The sequence below is a fragment of the Pinus tabuliformis genome, chromosome 6 (assembly GCF_031772625.1).
Source record: "Pinus tabuliformis cultivar Carrire ecotype Pingquan chromosome 6, CPIR1, whole genome shotgun sequence".
In the NCBI taxonomy this organism is placed as follows: Eukaryota; Viridiplantae; Streptophyta; class Pinopsida; order Pinales; family Pinaceae; genus Pinus; species Pinus tabuliformis.
The window spans coordinates 1,708,402,927-1,708,426,622 of NC_142292.1; the positions used below are offsets into that span (position 1 = coordinate 1,708,402,927).

A 23,696-nucleotide genomic window follows, 5' to 3' on the forward strand; every position below is an offset into this window, starting at 1 on the left:
GATCAAATCGCTGAGACGATCCAACGTGGTTCGCACACCCTCCTCCGGCAAACCAACCGACTTTTACCGTCCGGGGAAAGTGGTTTTGGGGCGTTCGTACATGGGACGCGTGGCAGAGAGTGGATGTGTTCGGAGCCTCCTCCTGCTCGTACAGTCTTTGCCAAGAGCGGTGCGGGGAGACCGGGATGGTTTTCAAAAACCACCGTGCGGCGTAAAATTACAATTTTAACACTCCCCTTTAATTTTAACAGCCGCACGTTCGGTCATTCCCAAACACTTCCTCAAAAATTCGAAACTCTTCTGAAATAGTGGCTTTGTCAAGATGTCTGCAACCTGTTCCTGGGTCCTGCAATGTTCTAGGACAATTTCTCCATTGTTCACTAATTCTCTGATGTAGTGAAACCTTGTATCAATGTGTTTCGTTCTCTTATGAAACACTGAATTCTTTGACAAAGCAATAGCAGAGCTATTGTCACAAAAGACCACTGTTGCTTTTGCCTTCTCTTGGCCTAAGCTTCTCAACATTCTTCTCATCCATACTGCCTGACATGCTGCTGCTGTCGCTGCCACATATTCTGCCTCTGCTGTAGATAATGCTACAATGGACTGCTTCTTAGAAGCCCATGAAATGGCTCCTGAACCCATATTAAAAACATAACCGGAAGTGCTCTTCCGATCATCTACACTTCCAGCCCAATCGCTATCAGTGTACCCAACCAAATCTGAATGTTCTGAGGCATGATATAAAATTCCAAACGTTTTGGTGCCTTTGACATATCTCAAAATTCTCTTTGCTGCCTGCCAATGTGCCTCCTTTGGCCTCTCCATAAATCTGGAAATTAAACTAACAGCATACATTAAATCAGGCCTAGTTGCTGTTAAATACATAAGGCTGCCAACAATACTTTTATACAAGCTAGGATCAAAATCCTTGCTGCTGTCCTCTCTACTGAGCTTTAATCCCATCACTGTGGGAGTGATTGCTGCCTTGCATTCTTCCATCTTAAATCTGCTCAAAATTTGATTTACATATCTTGCTTGAGATATAAAAATTCATTTTTCATTTTGATCTACTTCTATGCCTAAGAAGTATCTCAAGAAACCCATGTCAGTCATTTCAAATTCATCTTTCATGACTGATTTAAAATTCTCAATAAGATAAATATCATTTCCAGTGAAAATAACATCATCTACATACAAGACAACAATTAAAATTTTACCATCCTTTTCCTTGATGTAGACTGTGGGTTCACCTTCACATTTGTCAAATTCTTTATCCAATAGATAAGAATCTATCCGGCTGTACCATGCCCTTGGCGCTTGCTTCAGCCCATAAAGAGCTTTCTTCAATTTGCACACTTTGTGTTCTTCTCCTTTCTTCTCATATCCGAGAGGCTGTTCCACATAAACCTCTTCTTTTAACACTCCATTTAGGAATGCTGACTTCACGTCCATTTGGTAGACTTTCCATTTGTTTTGTGCTGCTATGGACAGCACTGCTCTCACGGTTTCCATTCTTGCAACCGGGGCGAAAGTCTCCTCATAATCTCTCCCATACTGCTGCTTGTAGCCTTTGACAACCAGCCTTGCTTTATGCCTTTCAATCTTGCCTTCAGCATTGCTCTTGGTCTTGTAGACCCATTTCACACCAATGACTTCTTTGCCTTTTGGTAGCTCAACCAAATCCCATGTTTTGTTTCTCTCTATGGCATTCATCTCTTCATCCATAGCTTCTATCCATTTCCTATCTTTAATAGCTTCTTCAAAATGAATAGGATCATCAACATGACAAAACAAGGAAAATAAGGAATTCATTCTTTCTTCATAAACTTCACTTAGATTTCTAAACTTCTTACCTCGTTCACTTGGTGTGCAAGTGCTTGAAGATGCACTTGAATTTTCTCCTTGTGGTGTGCTTGGAGAAGCACTCTCATTGATCCTCAATGGTGTACCTTGTTGTTCTTGTGTTGGTGCTGCTGTTTGGGGATTCATTTCAGCCACCTCCTCTTCATCCTCATCATGAGACAAACAGTTTTTAACATTCATTGTTTTCTCTATGCTTCCATCCCAAGCTTCCTCTTCAATGAATTGAACATCCCTGCTGACAAAGAACTTCTTGGTAGATGGAATGTACAGCCTGTAGGCTTTGGATTCCTCACTGTATCCAATGAAGATGCATTTCTCCCCTTTGTTGTCCAACTTCCTCCTTAGCTGATCTGGAATGTGTGCATAGGCCACACACCCAAAAACTCTCATGTGGGTGACTACTTGCTTTCTCCCACTCCATGCCTCTTCTGGCACTTTGTTCATGACTGCCTTTGTAGGACACCTGTTCAAAATATAAACTGCACAATGTACAACTTCAGCCCAATACTCATTTGGCAAATGCTTTGCCTTCAACATGCTCCTTGCCATCTCCATGATGGTTCTGTTCTTCCTTTCAGCAACTCCATTTTGCTGTGGGGTGTACCGAGTTGTGAACTGTTTATGTATTCCATTTTCTCTACAAAACTTTAGGAATTCATTGGAGATATACTCACCTCCTCTATCAGTTCTCAATACTTTTATGTGCAGCCCGCTTTGGTTCTCCACAAGTGCTTTGAAGTTTTGGAATTTCTCAAAGACTTCACTTTTGTTCTTGAGGAAATATATCCAAGTCTTTCTTGTAAAATCATCAATGAATGTCAAGAAATATAGGCTGCCAGCTAATGATGGAGCTTGCATTGGTCCACACAAATCTGAGTGGATAATCTCTAAGGGTGCCTTTGCCCTTATACTTTTCCCTGATGGAAAACTCTCTCTATGTTGTTTGCCCAATATACAACCTTCACAAAGGCTGTCCGGCTTCTCTATCAATGGTAATCCTCTTACCATTCCTTTTCTGCTCAACAAATTTAGGCCTCCAAAATTTAGATGCCCGAATCTCAAGTGCCATAACCAGTTCTCATCCTTTGGCACGCTTTGGAAGGCCTCTTGGGTGACTGCTGCCATTTCCTTCTTGTTCTTCAAGTCTGCCCGGATCCGGAGAGGGAACATCCTGTTCCTTGTCATCTTCACTTCAGCAATGCATCTTTTGCTGGGTGGTATATCCATGATGGTGCACACATCATTTACAAAGTAAACATTGTAACCCTTTTGGATAAGCTGTCCAACACTCAATAGGTTACATCTCATTCCGGGGACATAGTATACATCTGCTATGGTTTTCCTTTCTCCTTGCTTTGTAAATATTTTTACCTCCCCTTTTCCCATAACAGACACTTTACTATCAGTTCCTAGTGTGACCTCTGATTTCAAATTCTGATTTAAGGCTGAAAAGAGGGTTATATTCCCTGTCATATGGTTGCTGCAACCTGAGTCTAAAAACCATATGTCCTCACTATGTGTTTCAGCCATGTTACAAGCTAACAGGACATTTTCTTGACTGCTGTTTTCTCTTGTAACATTTGCATTTTGTCTGCTGTTCATATCATGTTGTTTCTTTCTACAATCACTAGCATAATGTCCATACTTTTTGCAATAATAGCATTGAACATTAGATTTATCATACCTTTGTCCTTGAGCATGATACTGATCTCTTTGTTGGCTGCTGCCTTGACCTTGGTTCTGATTTGGATTGCTGCCTCTTCCTTGTGCATTTGATGGGCTGTTCCTTCCACCTCTGTTCTGGCTTCTACCTCTTCCTCTTCTGTTTCCTCTTCCTTGACCTCTTCCTCTTCCAAAGGACAACTGGGTCTTGAAAGCTTGCTCAAGAGATGAGTTTTCATTCCTACTCAACCTCTGCTCATGAGTTATCAGTGATGCATGTAGCTCATCAACTGAATATTTTGAGAGATCCTTTGTCTCTTCAATGGTGGTGACTATGGCATCGAACCTTGAGGGTAAGACCCTCAATATTTTCTCCACTATTCTTCTATCTTCAATGGTTTCTCTATGAGTTCTCATTTGTGTGATTACACCAATCACATGAGTGAAGAATGAGTCAATGTTATCTGACTCCTTCATGTTCAAGTTTTCAAAATCCTTTCTCAGCATTTGCAATTTTGCTGTCTTCACTCTCTCCATGCCTTGATAGGCTGTCTTGAGAGTTTGCCATGCTTCATGTGATGTTGTAGCTGCTGCTATCCTTGGGAATATACTCTGGTCCACTGCTTGATACAACAAGACAATGGCCTTTGCATCCTTCTTCCTATTGAGCTTCAGCTGATCCTTCTCTCCCTGAGTTAATGCATTGAACTCAGTTTCATCTGCTGGTTCCTCAAACCCATATTCTACTAGTTCCCATATATCTTGAGCGATGAACAAAGCTCTCATGGTTATAGACCAGTAGTCATAGTTCTTCCCATTAAAGTGTGGGAGCTGGGTGTTGAACATACCCATGCTTGTGCTTGCCATTCCTTGCATCTTGAACTATGGTTTTAAATCTTTGACTGTGATTTTTTTTAAAACTGACTGTCTTCAGCAATAACAAGAGAAATGCTTTTGGGGAATACCTGAATCCTTCGCTGTCTGAGTCTTCTGTCTACCTGAGAAGTTTTGCTGCAGCAACAACCTTCTCCCTTCAGCTTCTTTAACTTCTTTAAAGAGCCTAAACCTGCTCTGATACCACTGTTGGGTATTTTTCAATGGAGAAATACCAAAACCAGAATAAAAAATTCACCACAGAGACAATGCTTTGTTTACTTTGTCCAGGATCTTTCACAGACAACCTCTTAAAAACAAACTCACTCAGAACACAGCATTACACAGTCACAAACACATTTCTATTAATTTAAAACTGAAAGACTGATACAAATTTCATCCTCTGTGCAAAGAGGAATTCACAAAAAAAACTCTGTTGCAGTCACAGATTTTCCACTGCTGTGGATATTACATAAACAGCTTCAAAAACATTCCTGTGTTTTTCATTGCCAGGCCAACATTACAGCACTGCTGTGCATATACAAAAAGATAATTCGCACACTCGTGCGTAGCCACCACACTCACAAAATTACGAAAAGAACTACCACAAAACTACAGCATACCGACTATATTCAACATATGACAACGTGTTATATAAAAAAATAAAAACGTATGCCCATATCTATTTTAAATACATGCCCGTAACAATATTAAAGCTTCACCTAAATCTATATAAAACATATATAAAAGATATATGGGACGTATGCCCATTACCAAACTTAAAGCCTCCACCTAAAAAAAATACGGCAGGCATTAAAAACCATAAGTTTCCACCTACGGCGGTCAACAAGAAAATGACAAAATTTGATGTGACGTGGGCGGAGAGCACATTCTGGAAGTCAACGGTGGAGATCACGCGATCAAATCGCTGAGACGATCCAACGTGGTTCGCACACCCTCCTCCGGCAAACCAAACGACTTTTACCGTCCGGGGAAAGTGGTTTTGGGGCGTTCGTACATGGGACGCGTGGCGGAGAGTGGATGTGTTCGGAGCCTCCTCCTGCTCGTACAGTCTTTGCCAAGAGCGGTGCGGGGAGACCGGGATGGTTTTCAAAAACCACCGTGCGGCGTAAAATTACAATTTTAACAAATATTCCTTAAACATTAGTCGGTGTAACTTTAAACGTTGACAAACATTTATACCTTATGTGATCATAATTTACTGGGCACTTTCCGCCCTTTTGCACGGTGGTTTTCTGGTATACGGAGATGACGCAAGAAGCAGCGCGAGTATTTGGTGTAGTAGAAAGGTGGTTAACTGCCATTCTTCTAATCAGGGTAGGAATTTTAAATTTGAAAGATTCGTTAAATTTGATGGATTCTTATCATTTTAACGAATAATTTTAATAATGGATTTATTTTTATTATATTTATTAGACATTTAAAAATTAATAGTATAATTTTTATTATTATATTTAACAGACAAATTCCATCCTTGTTTTCAATTATTATTTTTATTTTTTTAATATTTATAATCTTGGCATATCCAAGTTTTGAACTTATCTTGATTGCTGATTTCCCTAATATTTGACTTAATAATATAAACAGACATGAATGTAATAAAAAATTTTGACCAATCAGTATCAATTTGATTGCCTACTATTAAAAAAATCTGCCATCGAGATAAAAATACCCATATCAAAGACCATGCTAGTAAACTTTTACTTTTATGACCCCTATCAGTTTGATTGCCGAATATTTGAAGAATCCGCAATCCAGATAAAAATACCCATATCGGAAACCATGCTAGTAAACTTCTACTTTTATCACCATGGCTCTGCCTCTGATAAGAAGAATAAGGAGGATCCAGCCAAAATTACGAAAGGTTCTAGCAGGATCCGGTACATAACTATTCTTTTGCCAGCAGGAGAGGTAGATAAGGGTAAAAACAAAGTGGATTGTACTGGTGAAGTAATTCTAAACTTCTAGGTACAGAGACAAACGCAGATATTTCTGAGAAAGACACCGGTAGATTACTATCCACCAATTCCTCCGGTAATTACGTTATCGATAATGATCCCAGATTGGAAACCATAGAAACCCTCCACTTACTTTGATTCCGGGAGTACGTACTTGCGGTTTTAAATTGGTCAAATAAGATCATAGTTCGCGTTGGACGTATCATCATTTCAGATAGTTTGGTTGGGAATTCTTGGCCCTTAATAAGTCCATCTTTTGTTTTAAATATACAAATAAACTTGCCTTCATCTAAATTTCTTAGGGTTGGAAAATCTATTTATATAAAATATTCATCATTTCAGATATTTTGGTTGGGAATACTTGGCGCTCAATAAGTCCATCTTTTGTTTTAGATATACAAATAAACTTGGCGCATCAACTCCAGGTTTTGTTTTGAAATACATAAATAAACGGTCTCATCTAAATTCCTTATGGTTAGAAAATCTATTAATATAGAATAAACTTGATTTGAAAGAATAAACAGTGACTTTATTTGAAAGCATAAGTCATTGCTAACCCACATGGATCTCTTCCATGAGCTAAGATTAGTGTTTTATCTATCGTATACTTAAAATAGTTGGCTATCAAGATTACAGTTCATCAACTTCTCACTTTAAAATTACCCTAAATCATCATCTTTTCAATTTAAAACTACCTTATAATGTTTTTGGCATTAATACACCAATATTAGACATCACATCAAACGAGGAAATATTTTTTAGACATCACATCAAACGAGGAAATATTTTTTAGACATCACATCAAACGGGGAAATATTTTTCCGAACACTTTACTTTTGATAACAAATTTGGAATCACTGAGAGACATAACAAATTAATGATATCCTACATTAATTTTTTCTCTTCCACATTTAGAAGCTTCACTGCAGACTTAGGCTTGTAAAAGCATATTGCGGTGGCAACATGCATCACAAGTATATTCAAATGAACTTTCAAACTATAAAAACACAGCACGATTGTTATCGTAACACTTTTCACGCTGATATCCACTACATTTAACACATTTGCTTACCTTTTCTTAAATATTGATTAACTTTTATAACCATAAATGAAAATTGCAAAGCTGTAGGCAATTCCTATTTCCACCCCCATAGCAAAGTTAATGCTATGGGGGTACCTCTGTCAGAGCCCGGCGACAGCATCGACGGCATCGACCATACCTTTCCGGCTGCCCAGCAAAAAGCCCTCTCCGACCTGCCCGCCGCCAACCTTGCAGTTCATTCATGGCATTGTATTGATGAAGTAAATCTGCCGAAGTATGGATCCGCCGCCGGTGCAGTTCCCAGGACATCCCTCACATCGTATTGATGGCATCAGGATTAATGCCGGAGGGGAGAGCTCACCAACCTCCTCCGGCCTTCAAAGTCCCGGGAGATTATCTGCAGTTCAATTCCCCAATTCGGAACAGCGCAGACCTGGAGCACCTTCGGCAATTCGGAACAGCGCAGACCTGGAGCACCTGGCCACTAGTTATCGAGAGCAGCGGTCTGCAAGGTTAGTGCTGTTGTTCCTTGATCAGGCCTTTTGATTCGCCTCACTTATCCTGGTTTGGATCCGGTCGCTTTAAAGTTTCTACTACAGTTTTCCTGGTTTCGGTCGCTTTAATTTGTACTGATATTGAATGACAGCACTCGTATGTGAGCATAAAGGCTTTTCCTAATCTCTAACACAAGCATAAACATATACTCTTAGCAAGAATTGAAAATACATGTTCACTATATATCAACAATTTAGCAGGCAGAATTCTAAAATATTTAAATACCACCAAATACAAGGAAAAGATAACGCAGCATATCCAAAGCAATCAACTGAACGAGAATAGTAATACAAAGCAATATCAAGAACAGTAAACTGAACAAGCAGTAAAACTCATAGGCGTCACATGTTCGTTTTTACCCTTCTAAGCTCAACAAGCTGTGGGTACAATTGGTTCTCTTTCAGGTTCAAAATTGATGCTGAAATTGTAATTACATCCTCACGTTCTTGCAGTATATAACATTGCAGCATCTCTATATCTCTTCTCGTTTTGTTAATCTTTGTTTCTTCATAACCTTTTGATTGCTGACTGCGCAACAGTCGCATTTTCTTCTGTAACGTTATCTTTGCAGATTCTCCGTTTTGTGAAGCCATAAAAATAACTGGTAAAAATTAACCACCGTTACATACAATCAGACAAGCCATGCCTATCAAAGCAAAAAATGAAGAATTATGCTGGTGTCCTTAAACAAATCTTTAAGAGCTATAACTAATTTAGATAGAAAAATTGTCTTAATATCTTCTCTATTTGATTTTAAAAGGTTCTGAATATTCTCAGGATCTTGCATCAGAACAGTGTAATTTCTCTGGATTCAGCTTCTTAATTTATTCCACAGCAAAGATTTGCTAAAAAATGGCTTTGCACTGTTGGCCATTGCAAACCTAACAGATGATTTCATTCGCTATGTATGAGTAAAGTGGGCAACAATATTTAAGTACAAAAATAGCCGTTCAATATATGGGATCAAGAAAATAAGGAAAAAGAGGTCAAGTTGAAAGACAAATACCCTGACTTTCTCATAGAGCTTCTTCTCCCAAGCACAAAGTCTCTCCAAGGTCGCGCAATGGCTTCCCTGTGAGTAAGGTTCACCAGTGTTGAGCAATCCAACAGTATCTTTGCAGACAAGAGGTGATTTCAAAGACCAACTCCAGGACAAGGCACTGAAAACTTTAGCAGAACGGTAACTATTCTCTGTAGCACATATCAGTAAATTGACTCAGTCCCATTGAAATAGTTTAGCTCAAAGCAAACAAGCATATTCTAGATTCAAGATCAGAAAAGAATTTAAAGTCATAAGACATGTACATATAGATGCATGCATCGTGGAAGTTTTGAAGTGATCTCATATTTGTGTTCAGAGGAAAAATGTGAGCTATGATTTGGACTAGTATTAGTATGCAAGAAGAAGCTGATTTGAACGGTAGTATGCAAGAAGAAGCTGATTTGAACGGTAGAGAGCTATAATGATCATACATACTAATAAAACTGAACCCAACGAGATGCAAACAATAGCTGGTGTTGAGACGGAAGCTGTCCATTTTCAAAATCAACTCAATACTCTTAAAAATATAATTTCACAGGAAATTTAATCACAAAACAGAACTAATCCATGGAATCTAAAATTTATTTCTGTTTTCACCTTTCGATTGTCTGGAGTATATCCCACAAAGTGATCCAATCCAATTGCCACAAAGATCTAAACATGTTATTATTATAGTGAATTTTGGATTTGGGTAAAAATCTCAAAAATTTTATTTTTGTAAATACAGTGTTTGTAAATACAGTGTTTGAATACTTGCTCGTCAACTCTCAACTAGTTTTCTTGGAAAAGCCATTGAAGGAATTTGGCATACCGGTGTGGTAGTTTATGGGAAGGTGTATTACTTTGGGGGTGGTATTCAACACAGCCCTACAGGGCAAACTCCTTATGGAAAACCGTGGAAAGTGGTTGAGTTGGGTGTCACTCACGTCCCGATGGAAATGTTTAAAGAATTCCTGGAAGAAATAAGCCCTCGCTATACAGCTGAAACATATAGTTTGTTGCACCATAACTGTAACAACTTCAGCAATGAGGTTGCACAGCTTTTGGTTGGCTGCAACACCCCAGATTTCATCCTTAGGCTCCCACAAGAAGTGATGAACAGCCCAATGGGCCCTTTAATAATGCCAATGATAATGCAGTTTGAAGCTACTCTAAGAAATAAATTTAACACCGTCAAAAACACATAATTTTTATTTACATTTACTAAAATCTCTGCAATTTTTTTCTTTCAAGAAATTCCAAAGAAAAAAACATAATCGTTAAACTAAAATCAGACTAAAATCAGTGGATGAAAGCACTTACAGACTTTGTCCTTGCCGGATGTGCAACAGTGACCACAAAAAAATAGATATGAATATTGATTTTTATTTTAATCTGTTTTTATGATGTTTTTAACAGGCATTATTGTTATAATGATTCGTAGGACATTTGAATTAAAAGCCTGAAAATATAGTTTGTCTGCAAATTAATAAATTTATTCCAATGTTCGGCTTACACTTGGCATTTTATGGCTTAAATGCTTCCATCAGTTTTCACCATGAATGCTCTTTCAAACTGCATGACCATCTCAGTCTTCTCAGACGTACACTGTAACTGTAAAATCCGCATTTGACTAAATATCTGTGTACTGCTTTGAATATATACACAAACGCATATGTATATACACATACTGCCTTTGGTCATGTGTATATATTTTTGTTCTTAAACAGATTCGAATATATCCGCATGAAATATTATGCCCAGATTCCCTGAGATTTTATAATGGCGATGCCATTAAAACTGTACAGAACTCTATTTTCTGTAATTTAATTCAGCTGATGGACGAAATGGCATTGCTCTACATTTAAATATTGAGCATTATGTGGCGATATTCAAATGCCACCCTGTGCTTTCGCTAGGCTGTTGCATGCGATTTGGATTTAGATTATTGAGACATGTTTGTACTTTCAGAATCTTTTGCATGACTTTTCGATCAAAATCATTAAATAGTTACTATCATTGCTGTTTTATATCAGAATTTTGTGTGACAAGTTGTACATTGCAAATTTATTTGGATTTCACTCACGTCCCGATGGAAATGTTTGAAGAATTCCTGGAAGAAATAAGCCCTCGCTATACAGCTGAAACATATAGTTTGTTGCACCATAACTGTAACAACTTCAGCAATGAGGTTGCACAGTTTTTGGTTGGCTGCAACACCCCAGATTTCATCCTTAGGCTCCCACAAGAAGTGATGAACAGCCCAATGGGCCCTTTAATAATGCCAATGATAATGCAGTTTGAAGCTACTCTAAGAAATAAATTTAACACCGTCAAAAACACATAATTTTTATTTACATTTACTAAAATCTCTACAATTTTTTTCTTTCAAGAAATTCCAAAGAAAAAAACATAATCGTTAAACTAAAATCAGACTAAAATCAGTGGATGAAAGCACTTACAGACTTTGTCCTTGCCGGATGTGCAACAGTGACCACAAAAAAATAGATATGAATATTGATTTTTATTTTAATCTGTTTTTATGATGTTTTTAACAACATTGTTGTTTACATATTCATTTATAAGGAAGTAAGAAAATGGAGGAAATTAGACATGAATGGGAGGTAACTATCAAAGGCACCAAGCAAGTGTTCACTTGTCTTGTTGGTGGCTGTGCGGGGAATTTGAGTCGATCTAAGTTATGTGGCCTTAATCATCATCGCGCTACCACCCACAATCTCCCACCAATTCCTCCACGTCAAAGAGGTCGAGCAAAAGATGCAAATGCTACATGGGCGGTCAAATCAACAAGTGCAGTTAAAAGGCAAAATGCCAAAATACAATATGACTTAGATGCAAGGCTATGTCGTGCACGACAACAAGCATATAAAAGATTTGTCAATGAAGAAATTCTTTCAGCTGTAAGTATTTATTAGTATTTATTTGTATATGATTTTTTATTAATATTGTCAATGAAGAAATTCATTCAGTTGTAAGTATTTATTAGTATTTATTTGTATATGTTTTCTATTAATATTAATTTATTGTTGTGGACTAAATTCATTGAAACTTGTTTTCACAGTCAGTTGCTACATTTGATCAGCTTAATGACACTTCGAAGCAAAGGATTTGTGAAAAAATTCAACGTTGGGATCAGAGTCTACCTCTTAGACGCATGCAGACAATGAAGCGCATAGATATTGCTATAAAAGAGAAAGCAAGCACTGAGGTTCCCGATGATGTGGGGGAAGAAGGATCAGATGGGCACAGCCATATATTAAACTTTGATGAAACCAATCAGGACAATGACAACTCAGTTGAGTCCATTTTTTTGCAGATATTAATTTTTTAGACATTTTAACATTAAATAATATTTATATTTATTATAATTGTATACTAATTTCTCATTGTTATTGATATGCATAGCCTAATCAACAAAATTCCCCAAATTCAAGCCACCAACCATTGCGACGCTCACCTAGATTTCAAGGTTTTCAAGGGGTTACTGGGCCAGTAAGTTTTTAATCCATATAACCTATTCCAGCGAAAATATTAATATATAAATTGTTATGTTTTACCATAATGATGGGATTAAATTGTTATGTTTTACCATAATGATGGGATGAGAAATGGATGTCCTGTGTTATATATCCTTATCTTTGATTTTTTTTTATTATGTGCGTGTGTGTTATTTCTTATTTATGGTGCAGGTGTTCCCTTTGGAACCATCACAATCAATGAAAACCCCTTGTAGAAGCCTTAAGAAGAATGGAAATGAAATGGTTCAAATGCTACAACCATCTTCATGTCCAATGTCACAATGCAAGGTAAGACTATATTTATTTATACTCTTATAATTTTATCATATTTTTACATTTAATTCTTTTTGATTCACATACTTATATCTATGTATAATCTAATGTTCAGAGTAATGAATATACATCTCCTAAAACACCTTTGCACATGTATGATGGTGGACATGATACTCAGCAAAAATCACATTCTCCTCAACGATTGCGGCATTCACCTAGACTTCAAGATAAATTAGGAGAGGTAAGTTATATACTACATATCTTAGCTCATAATAACATTGACGTATTTTTTTATGACTAGTTAATGTAATTTCTTTTCATATTCCTTAGATGTTCACCATATTCTCATTATATCTATATAGATTTTGATATTTATTGATAGCTAGTCAATGAAATGTATTTTCATATTCGTTACATGGTCAGCATATTTTCATTATATCTATGTGGATTTTGATATTTATTGATAATGTTTTAATTTCCACAGAAAACAAAAAAGATAAATGTTGATGCTATGGTTAAAAGGACCAAAATCACGCCAAAGGACTTGAAAGCTCGTGGGTTCAAGTCACGCAAACAATACATAGAGCATATATGTTCAACTAGCATTGCTCTCACTAAACCCACTAGGTTTGCTACTTTGAAGGCTAAAGATTCCAGCAAGTTTAAATGACTTAGGCTACAATAATATAACTTTAGCCATTGTTTTATCTATAAAGGGGCTACAAGGACAGTTTCAATATATGTAATCTCTGTTTTTTTTAGACTTTTTAATACATCATTTTTTTTTTCCAAAAATTGTTTCCACATGCTAAGTATGTCTTTAAAATGCCAACATCTAAGATATTTTGTAATTTTGTAAATAAATCCAATTCCAAATATTTTTTTTTTAAAATTAAATTATTTTTGGTGACGTTGTGCTTGAAAATGGCAAGTCCTGGATTCAAAAAGGATATATACATTTTTGCCACCAAAATTCTTTTAACTACGTTAGAAGTCGCTAGTGGATATGAAAAACAAACAATATTAGTTAAGTTCCAAAATTTTAAACGTCTAAACTTTCGTTCTTGCCTGCATCAACACCGTGTCTTGTTTTATATTTTATACAGCTTCAATTTAAACAGAGTTAACTTTAGTTTTTATTTTTCATTACATTTTATGCTTACTAGAAACGATATTATTTTTTCAATCAAACTTGCATGGAGAAAAAACTTATACATTCACATGTTTTTTAATTCCCTAATGATTATCTTTTTTATCTGGAATAATATATGAAATAATATATAAATGGGTTAGTTTTGATAAATAATTGAATACTCAAAAATACTAAAAGATTACATGTTTTAATATTTAATTTTTTAAAATTATAAAATTATAGTATATATATATCATTTGGGTATTTAAAAATGTCTTACTATTTTATATACAAAATAGAGAATTTTCTTGATTACTATATATTAATTTATTTTTTATATGAAATAATATATGATTTTGTTTAATTTTATTTTTAAAATAAAATTAAAAAAATAGAATTTTTAGAAATGAATTAACAATTTTAGTTTTTGGAAAGTTTTTACTAAAAGAAATGTATACCTATTTTTTAATATGAACATTTTATAGTAATAAATATTTATTTGGTTCTTTTCGATTCTCTTTTCTTGTTTCACTTGCCTTGCCTTAACTTTGTTTTTAAACATTGAAGTTAGAGAATGACAAAGAAGTGCAATGATCTGTAAAAAGGAGTGCAAGAAGCATAAGGATGAAGAAGAGCCTTTAACTCAGATTACTTTACAATGGTTCATAGACATTTTAATCCATCTTTACTTTACATGCAAAATGCATTATCAATATCCAATCAGTCTATATTCACAAATAAGATTTTGGAGTGAAACAAAAATTATATGCTATATGGATAGATCACACATATATAGAATAAATTTATGTGGGATTGAGAACAAAAAATGCTTATGTTTGCATGAAGTATTTTCATTTTATTTTTTCATGAATAATATCAATATATAGAATAAATTTATGTGGGATTGAGAACAAAAAATGCTTATGTTTGCATGAAGTATTTTCATTTATTTTTTCATGAATACTATCATGTTTCGTTACATGTACTCAGTTCTCAATTTTATTTCATTTTTGTAAAATACATATTTTTATGTATATAAATTTTCCTTTAGATGTATTATTAGTTGAGATTTATTTATAGATTTCTTAACATTCTATGTGAGACACATAACCTTTGTTTAACTTTTATTTGAGTAAATAATTTTTATTTGTATTTATTTATATTTTTATGATTAAATTTGATAATATATATAATAAATTAATGTTTCTCTAACCAATTTGTATTTTAATACATAATTGTTTTACTAAACACATTTTGTTAATCTTTTCAACATTTTTCTATGATTCTTCAACTAATTCTATAACCCATACAACAACTATATAAAATTGTTGTTATTATTATTTTTTTCATTTACTATTTATAGAATAGATAACGTTCTTTCAGGATTCTTTAACTAACTCTATAGCTCAAAGAACAACCATATAAAATTGTTGTTGTTACTAAGAAGAAAATGTCACTATTATATGAAATGATTATATTTTTATCACAAGTATCTTTACGATTTGTTAATAACACAACATCATCTATGTAAATTAATAATAACAAAGTATGACTTCTTATATGTATACTTCCTTTATTCTTTATGATTCAATTTTCTAACTAATTTATATATAAGTCAAATAGAGGATACATTCTTATTTCATTTCTATTTTACCCTTGATTTTGACTAGTTCTTCTAATTTTATCATTTATTGAAATCCTCAATTTTACAATGAAATTTTCATATAATTAGAAATTAGTCCTTCTCCACTCTACTTGAATTCCTATTTTCTTCATTATTTTTCAAAGTTATTAAAGATAGTATGATAATTTTTAGAAAAACCAAAGAAACATTATTAAATATTGTTTCTTCATGTCTTTTTCAAAACATAAACGAAGTTATGAGATGGTCAATGGTTGAATGCTAAGGCTAAGGAAACCCAATAAATATCCCTTACAATTTTCAATGGTCAATGGTTGAATGCTTAGGCCAAAAGAAACCCAAGAAAAATCCCTCACAATTTTCACATTATTAGTCTCGACAAACTCTAGCATCATGTTAAGCGCCATGCCAAATTGACCAACACTATGTAATTGTGCATTGTACTAAACAATTTGTAATTTAGATCTATAGAAATGTGACATCCATTTAGTTGTATATGCACATAATGTAAATGTGATTTGAACAAGTCCTACCAAAGTTACTACTTTGTAATTGAATTACAAGATTTTTTTTTCTGGAAAATATAAATTACTAAACTTTGTCATGTATAACTATGAATACAATTGTGCTTTGTAAAACAATTTCATAGAATAATCATTTTCTGTTATCTTACAAATATGAAAGATATATATTAATATTCTCCATATTATATTAATATTAGTTTAAATATTTCATAGTATACTTTATATGTATCATGTTATCACCTTCTATGTGCAAATTTTCTAGCAACATAATCCCTATTTTCAATGGCAAGGACTATGCTTCCGTGTAACACTTGTGTAAGGTTGTATTTTTGATAATAAAGAATCATACCTCCATTAAATCAATTTTTGAACCTTAATGCCTAAAAAAAACATGTAGGTAATTTTCATAGCATTAATTTTTTGTTAATAAGAAATCATACTTTGGTTCAATTAGTTTTAGTCCCTAGTGCATCTTCATATTGAGTAGGCATAAAAAACCCAACAAGGGATTTCAAATGGGGAGCAAATAAAATAGATAAAGGCAAGATTATATGCTAGAATCAAAATGTTAAATGATGCTATTTTTGAGTGTACAAAGATTAATGACTAACGAAGCAATAGTTTCTTTAAATGTATTAAAGTTGTTGAAGATATTCAAGGGTCAAGAATGATTACAGACTCCATGTTAGTTCCAAAAGATGTGCTACAAGAATTGGAAGTTATTAAGACATTATGGGGTAATGAGTTCGACAACTTAACAAATTCTTTGAAGGAAGAAATAAAAAAATGGTTAGTTACATATAATAATGAGAATGAAGACCAACTATCAGTCATCAATCAATTATGTTCAAATACAAAAGAAACATATGAGCATACTTTTGCATTAGATGTAAGACACGACATAATCGTCCTTCCTATGGATTATATTAAAGAATGGCTTAGAAAATATTTAAATGAAATTGTTAATCCTGAATAACTTCCCCATTGGTTAGATTAACAAATATGCAAAGACTAATGTATACTCCAACATTTGATGCTATAAGGGATAGATAATTCATTAAGTCGGTCATCCTTTTGCAATTTTGTGAGTGTTCTATATTTTATTTGAAGCAATTCCCATTTATTTCTCCCTAGTCTTAAATCATCCAACTTTGTAAAGTTTGTTATACATTTGTAATTCTGTCTGCATTCCTTTTGCTTTCTTCTAGCTTAATATATACCATTTATTGTTCCTCAAGAGTCCCATTCGAGTTCCATTCTAGTCCCTTAAGGATGAATGCATTCAATTTACATTTAAGTATTAGGAATTTTGTAGAGTACTTTACACACCTGCTCTATTTGAACTTAAAGTTTGTAATGTCTTTTTGACTCTTATAGATAGCTATTTCCAAGAGCGCATGGAATTTGTGGTTTCGTATACTTTTAATTAAGCATTGAAATCTCATGAATGTTCTCCTATGATTGTTTATGATATTGAATGAAATCATTTTAGAGCTCTTTAAAATATTTGGACCATTTCTTTATTTTTTGTCTATGTATTTGTTTCAAATGTGTCTCCCTCATGATATGTGAATGGATATGTGCCATGGAATGACTTAATTAGATAGTATTTACTTCTTTTTGTTTTTATTTATTTTCTTTAAAATCACATGGTCCACTCAAAGGTGAATATGTTGAATGTTTAATTCCACATTTTTGAGTTAATCAGAAAATGTGAGTGTGTGAAAGAGGAGTATCACCTCTATAAAAACACCATAGAATATATAAAAGTCCCTAGGATGTTGACTTTTATCGTTGACGGGAAACGAGATCAACAACATTGTGTCTTTTGATATGAGGCTTATAGGTATTCTTCAAACAAGTTTTCATAATTTTGTGAAAGAGCCAAATCCTAGTGAGTTGCCCAATAAGTCTATGATCAACAAGGGCCAAGATTTTGTATATTCACATGGTAGGATATGTGGGCATATACGGAATGTGGGCATATACGGAAGATGTAGGCATATACGGAAACTGGGCATATACGGAAGATGTGTGCATATACGGAAACTGGGCATATAGGGAAGATGTGCGCATATACGGAAGATGTAGGCATATACGGAAACTGGGCATATACGGAAGATGTGCGCATATACGGAAAATGTGGGCATATACGGAAACTGGGCATATACGGAAACTGGGCATATACGGAAGATGTGCGCATATGCCCAAACTGGGCATATACGGAAGATGTGCGCATATACGGAAGATGTGGGCATATACGGAAACTGGGCATATACGGAAGATGTGGGCATATACGGAAACTGGGCATATACGGAAGATGTAGGCATATACGGAAACTGGGCATATACGGAAGATGTGCGCATATACGGAAGATGTGGGCATATACGGAAACTGGGCATATACGGAAGATGTGGGCATATACGGAAACTGGGCATATACGGAAGATGTAGGCATATACGGAAACTGGGCATATACGGAAGATGTGGGCATATACGGAAGATGTAGGCATATACGGAAACTGGGCATATACGGAAGATGTGGGCATATACGGAAGATGTAGGCATATACGGAAACTGGGCATATACGGAAGATGTGTGCATATACGGAAACTGGGCATATAGGGAAGATGTGCGCATATGCAGAAGATGTGGGCATATACGGAAACTGGGCATATACGGAAGATGTGGGCATATACGGAAACTGGGCATATACGGAAGATGTAGGCATATACGGAAACTGGGCATATACGGAAGATGTGCGCATATACGGAAGATGTGGGCATATACGGAAACTGGGCATATACGGAAGATGTGGGCATATACGGAAACTGGGCATATACGGAAGATGTAGGCATATACGGAAACTGGGCATATACGGAAGATGTGCGCATATACGGAAGATGTGGGCATATACGGAAACTGCGCATATACGGAAGATGTGGGCATATACGGAAACTGGGCATATACGGAAGATGTAGGCATATACGGAAACTGGGCATATACGGAAGATGTGGGCATATACGGAAGATGCAGGCATATACGGAAACTGGGCATATACGGAAGATGTGGGCATATATGGAAGATGTAGGCATATACGGAAACTGGGCATATACGGAAGATGTGTGCATATACGGAAACTGGGCATATAGGGAAGATGTGCGCATATGCGGAAGATGTGGGCATATACAGAAGATGTGCGCATATACGGAAGATGTGGGCATATACGGAAACTGGGCATATACGGAAGATGTGGGCATATACGGAAACTGGGCATATACGGAAGATGTGCACATATACGGAAGATGTGGGCATATACGGAAACTGGGCATATACGGAAGATGTGGGCATATACGGAAACTGGGCATATACGGAAGATGTAGGCATATACGGAAACTGGGCATATACGGAAGATGTGGGCATATACGGAAGATGTAGGCATATACGGAAGATGTGTGCATATACGGAAACTGGGCATATAGGGAAGATGTGCGCATATACGGAAGATGTAGGCATATACGGAAACTGGGCATATACGGAAGATGTGCGCATATACGGAAAATGTGGGCATATACGGAAACTGGGCATATACAGAAGATGTGCGCATATGCCCAAACTGGGCATATACGGAAGATGTGCGCATATACGGAAGATGTGGGCATATACGGAAACTGGGCATATACGGAAGATGTGGGCATATACGGAAACTGGGCATATACGGAAGATGTAGGCATATACGGAAACTGGGCATATACGGAAGATGTGCGCATATACGGAAGATGTGGGCATATACGGAAACTGGGCATATACGGAAGATGTGGGCATATACGGAAACTGGGCATATACGGAAGATGTAGGCATATACGGAAACTGGGCATATACGGAAGATGTGCGCATATACGGAAGATGTAGGCATATACGGAAACTGGGCATATACGGAAGATGTGCGCATATGCGGAAGATGTGGGCATATACGGAAACTGGGCATATACGGAAGATGTGGGCATATACGGAAACTGGGCATATACGGAAGATGTAGGCATATACGGAAACTGGTCATATACGGAAGATGTGCGCATATACGGAAGATGTGGGCATATACGGAAACTGGGCATATACGAAAGATGTAGGCATATACGGAAACTGGGCATATACGGAAGATGTGCGCATATACGGAAGATGTGGGCATATACGGAAACTGGGCATATACGGAAGATGTAGGCATATACGGAAACTAGGCATATACGGAAGATGTGCGCATATACGGAAGATGTAGGCATATATGGAAGATGTGCGCATATGCGGAAGATGTGGGCATATACGGAAACTGGGCATATACGGAAGATGTGGGCATATACGGAAACTGGGCATATACGGAAGATGTAGGCATATACGGAAACTGGGCATATACGGAAGATGTGCGCATATACGGAAGATGTGGGCATATACGGAAACTGGGCATATACGGAAGATGTAGGCATATACGGAAACTGGGCATATACGGAAGATGTGCGCATATACGGAAGATGTGGGCATATACGGAAACTGGGCATATACGGAAGATGTAGGCATATACGGAAACTGGGCATATACGGAAGATGTGCGCATATACGGAAGATGTGGGCATATACAGAAACTGGGCATATACAGAAGATGTGGGCATATACGGAAACTGGGCATATACGGAAGATGTAGGCATATACGGAAACTTGGCATATACGGAAGATGTGGGCATATACGGAAGATGTAGGCATATACGGAAATTGGGCATATACGGAAGATGTGTGCATATACGGAAACTACTGGAATTTTTCTCATATTTCACTTCTATCTGTTGAATGATGTCTAGTATTTGTCTATTTTGGAAAAGAGAGTGGCTATTGAGTGATGTTTTCATTGATAGGAGAGGGTTGAAAATGACCTGCATAGGGATCATAGAAGCGTTTAAATATGGAAATAATTGTGCTTTTTCCAAATCCGTTATGACCAACAGGTGTTATTGTCTTGCCAGCATGAATAGAAAGGTAAAAATATTGAAAGACAATTTGTTTTCGAGATGGATATCTAAACCAAATATTCTGTAGTTCAATGTGCCCCTCTACTTGTAATAAAGTCTCGCTTTCAGGAAGATTGTGATTTATATTTTGATTTTGTTCTATCATGATTAGAATGCTATATGCAGTTGTGATTAACTAAGTGCAAGTGTAATCACATCACACAAAATGCAATACGTTTTTTCATTTTTTCCTTTTAATTAAAATTAAATAGCAAACTATAGGATTGTAATGTTGAATTTACATGTTATACACATTTTTTTTGTAAGCATTTCAAGATGGTGTACAATTACACTATCTAGATTTGTCCCCATTTTCCCCATCCTAGGACGAGATGATTTCCTTATCTCATACTGTCACAGTTTGGGCCTTGAAGTTGAAATAGGCAAACAAAGCATGGGTTTGTTAGCAAATCAATAATGAAATGACACATTATACATGGTATCCAGGGTTTGTTAACAAATCAATAATGAAAAGACATGTTACCCATTATTTGTAGATGGGTAGGTGGTCTCATTTAGATTGAGGTCTTATCTAAGGATCTATCCATATGTATGAACTTGTTTGAATCAATTCATCAATCTTGTCTCCATGAATCTATAAATTGTGCTCTTTCCAAATCCGTTATGACCAACAGGTGTTATTGTCTTGCCAGCATGAATAGAAAGGTAAAAATATTGAAAGTGTTGGAAATAATACTGAGGGGGGGGGGAATCAGTATTATCTAGCAATTTACCAAATCTTCCTTATTTGATCTTTTGAAATATTCTTGCATATCAGTACCATAAAACAATGAGCATGAATAAAGAAAATAGACAGTCACACCAAAGAACACAAGATGTAAGGTGGAAACCCAATGCGGGAGAAAAACCACCTGCTGCAATAATGTCTCTATCTTCTTTCAAGAAATTCTTTTTACAATGATTTTGTACTGGTGCAGTCCTTTACCAGCACGCAGGCTGCAACCTGCAAAGAGCTACAACTCTTTCTTGTTTTCCAGACTTCTCCTGGAAGGGAGCTACAACCCCCTACTTCTTTTTCAAAATGATCAACAAGTATACAACAGATACAGTCTACTACAGATATCAGATCAGTAATTACAGAAACAACCCAGAACACCTTATGAACAGAAATATACAGTTAACAGATCATCTTGAGACAGGGACGCATATTTTCTTTCTGTGGCCTGCGACTGGACGCAGTATACCTTATGCTGTTCTGCGTGCAGACGCACTGTTACTTTTGCTTGTCTGCGACCGACGCACACATCAACACTATCGCGCCGCGTCTTTTGCTTCAGAGACGCACCCAATACCACAGTCGCGCCGCGTCCTTCGCTTCAGAGACGCACCTGATCCTTTACTGTACTGCGTCCCGGCGCACTTTCCCTTCACTGAATCTGCGTCCTTTTAGATATAGAAGATAAGAGGACTTCAGAACCAACCCAAACACTCAGATCCACAGATCTGATCATGCACCATATAGATCGTAGTCCATTAGAAGATTTACCCTTAAAGATATGGACTAGATCACACCAAGAGATGATCAACCAAGATGATGCATAATCCAAATGAACTCCTTTGCTTTATATAGGCAAGCTTCTCCCCAAAGCGTGGAACAATACCACGAGCCGACACCATAGAAACACGCAACCGTCGGCTAGATACCACACAAGAAGCCCCCACGAGCTTTTCTCTACCTTGAAATGTGTGCACTGGGCGGACGCACCTTCTGAAACGGCTGGCCAGCGTCCCTGGACGCGGGTTCTGTATGGAATACCTGCGGGGACGCACTTGCTGAACAAAATTTCCTGCGTCCTTCTTGATTTACCATCTGAAAGAGTTTGCCATCAAGTACAACACCTGAATCATAATGCCAACAAACTCCCCCTTTGGACTTGATGGCAACCACATAATCTTCAGCTTCATCATTCTCCCCCTTTGACATCAAGAGCAAAGGGTATGCTCCCCCTATGCTCATGCTTCTCCAGATTTGTAACCAGAAATCCATCATGAAGGAGACAGAGACATATTGCAGCTATTTCCAAGATCTCCTTCTCCATAATGCCAACAATGCATTATGTGCTCCCCCTGAGCCTATACCATCAATAGGAAGATGGTCAACAGTGAGATGATGCATCAACAACCCCCAGCTTTTGCCTGAGGTATTCAAAAGTGTCCCTGGGCAACGGTTTGGTGAAAATATCAGCAACTTGTTCCTTAGAAGGAACATACTCCAACTTGACCTTCTGTTCAAGTACTTGTTCCCGGAGAAAATGGTACTTGATTGGTATGTGCTTGGTTTTTGAATGCATAACCGGATTCTTTGAGATGTTGATTGCACTTGTGTTGTCACATAAGATAGGAATAGGAGGTGTACAAGTGATTTGATAATCCTGCAAAGTCTGCATCATCCAAGGAAGTTGGGTGCAACAAGATGCAGCTGCAACATATTCCGCTTCAGCTGTAGACAAGGCAATTGAACTCTGTTTCTTGTTGAACCAAGATACCAGTCTAGAACCCATAAAGAATGCAC

The 23,696-nt window shown here is 36.5% G+C and overlaps 1 protein-coding gene across 1 annotated transcript; it reads left to right on the top strand.

Annotated features, from left to right (window-relative positions):
* Window positions 1-7,664: 7,664 nt before the first annotated feature.
* LOC149265571 (uncharacterized) lies at window positions 7,665-13,581 on the top strand. Its single transcript, XM_089404872.1, has 7 exons — window positions 7,665-7,934; window positions 11,585-11,919; window positions 12,081-12,314; window positions 12,425-12,511; window positions 12,709-12,825; window positions 12,926-13,051; window positions 13,295-13,581. The coding sequence occupies exons 1-7, from the start codon at window positions 7,748-7,750 to the stop codon at window positions 13,478-13,480; spliced, it is 1,272 nt and encodes a 423-aa protein (XP_089260998.1). The 5' UTR covers window positions 7,665-7,747; the 3' UTR covers window positions 13,481-13,581.
* The last annotated feature ends 10,115 nt before the right edge of the window (window positions 13,582-23,696 follow it).

Bases quoted from the DNA above. Each gene is read 5' to 3' on its own strand.
- LOC149265571 (XM_089404872.1), top strand. From the start codon at position 7,748: ATGGCATCAGGATTAATGCCGGAGGGGAGAGCTCACCAACCTCCTCCG. The intron at 12,512-12,708 runs GTAAGTTTTTAA...TTTATGGTGCAG, and splicing joins TTCAAGGGGTTACTGGGCCA to GTGTTCCCTTTGGAACCATC. The intron at 12,826-12,925 runs GTAAGACTATAT...TCTAATGTTCAG, and splicing joins GTCCAATGTCACAATGCAAG to AGTAATGAATATACATCTCC.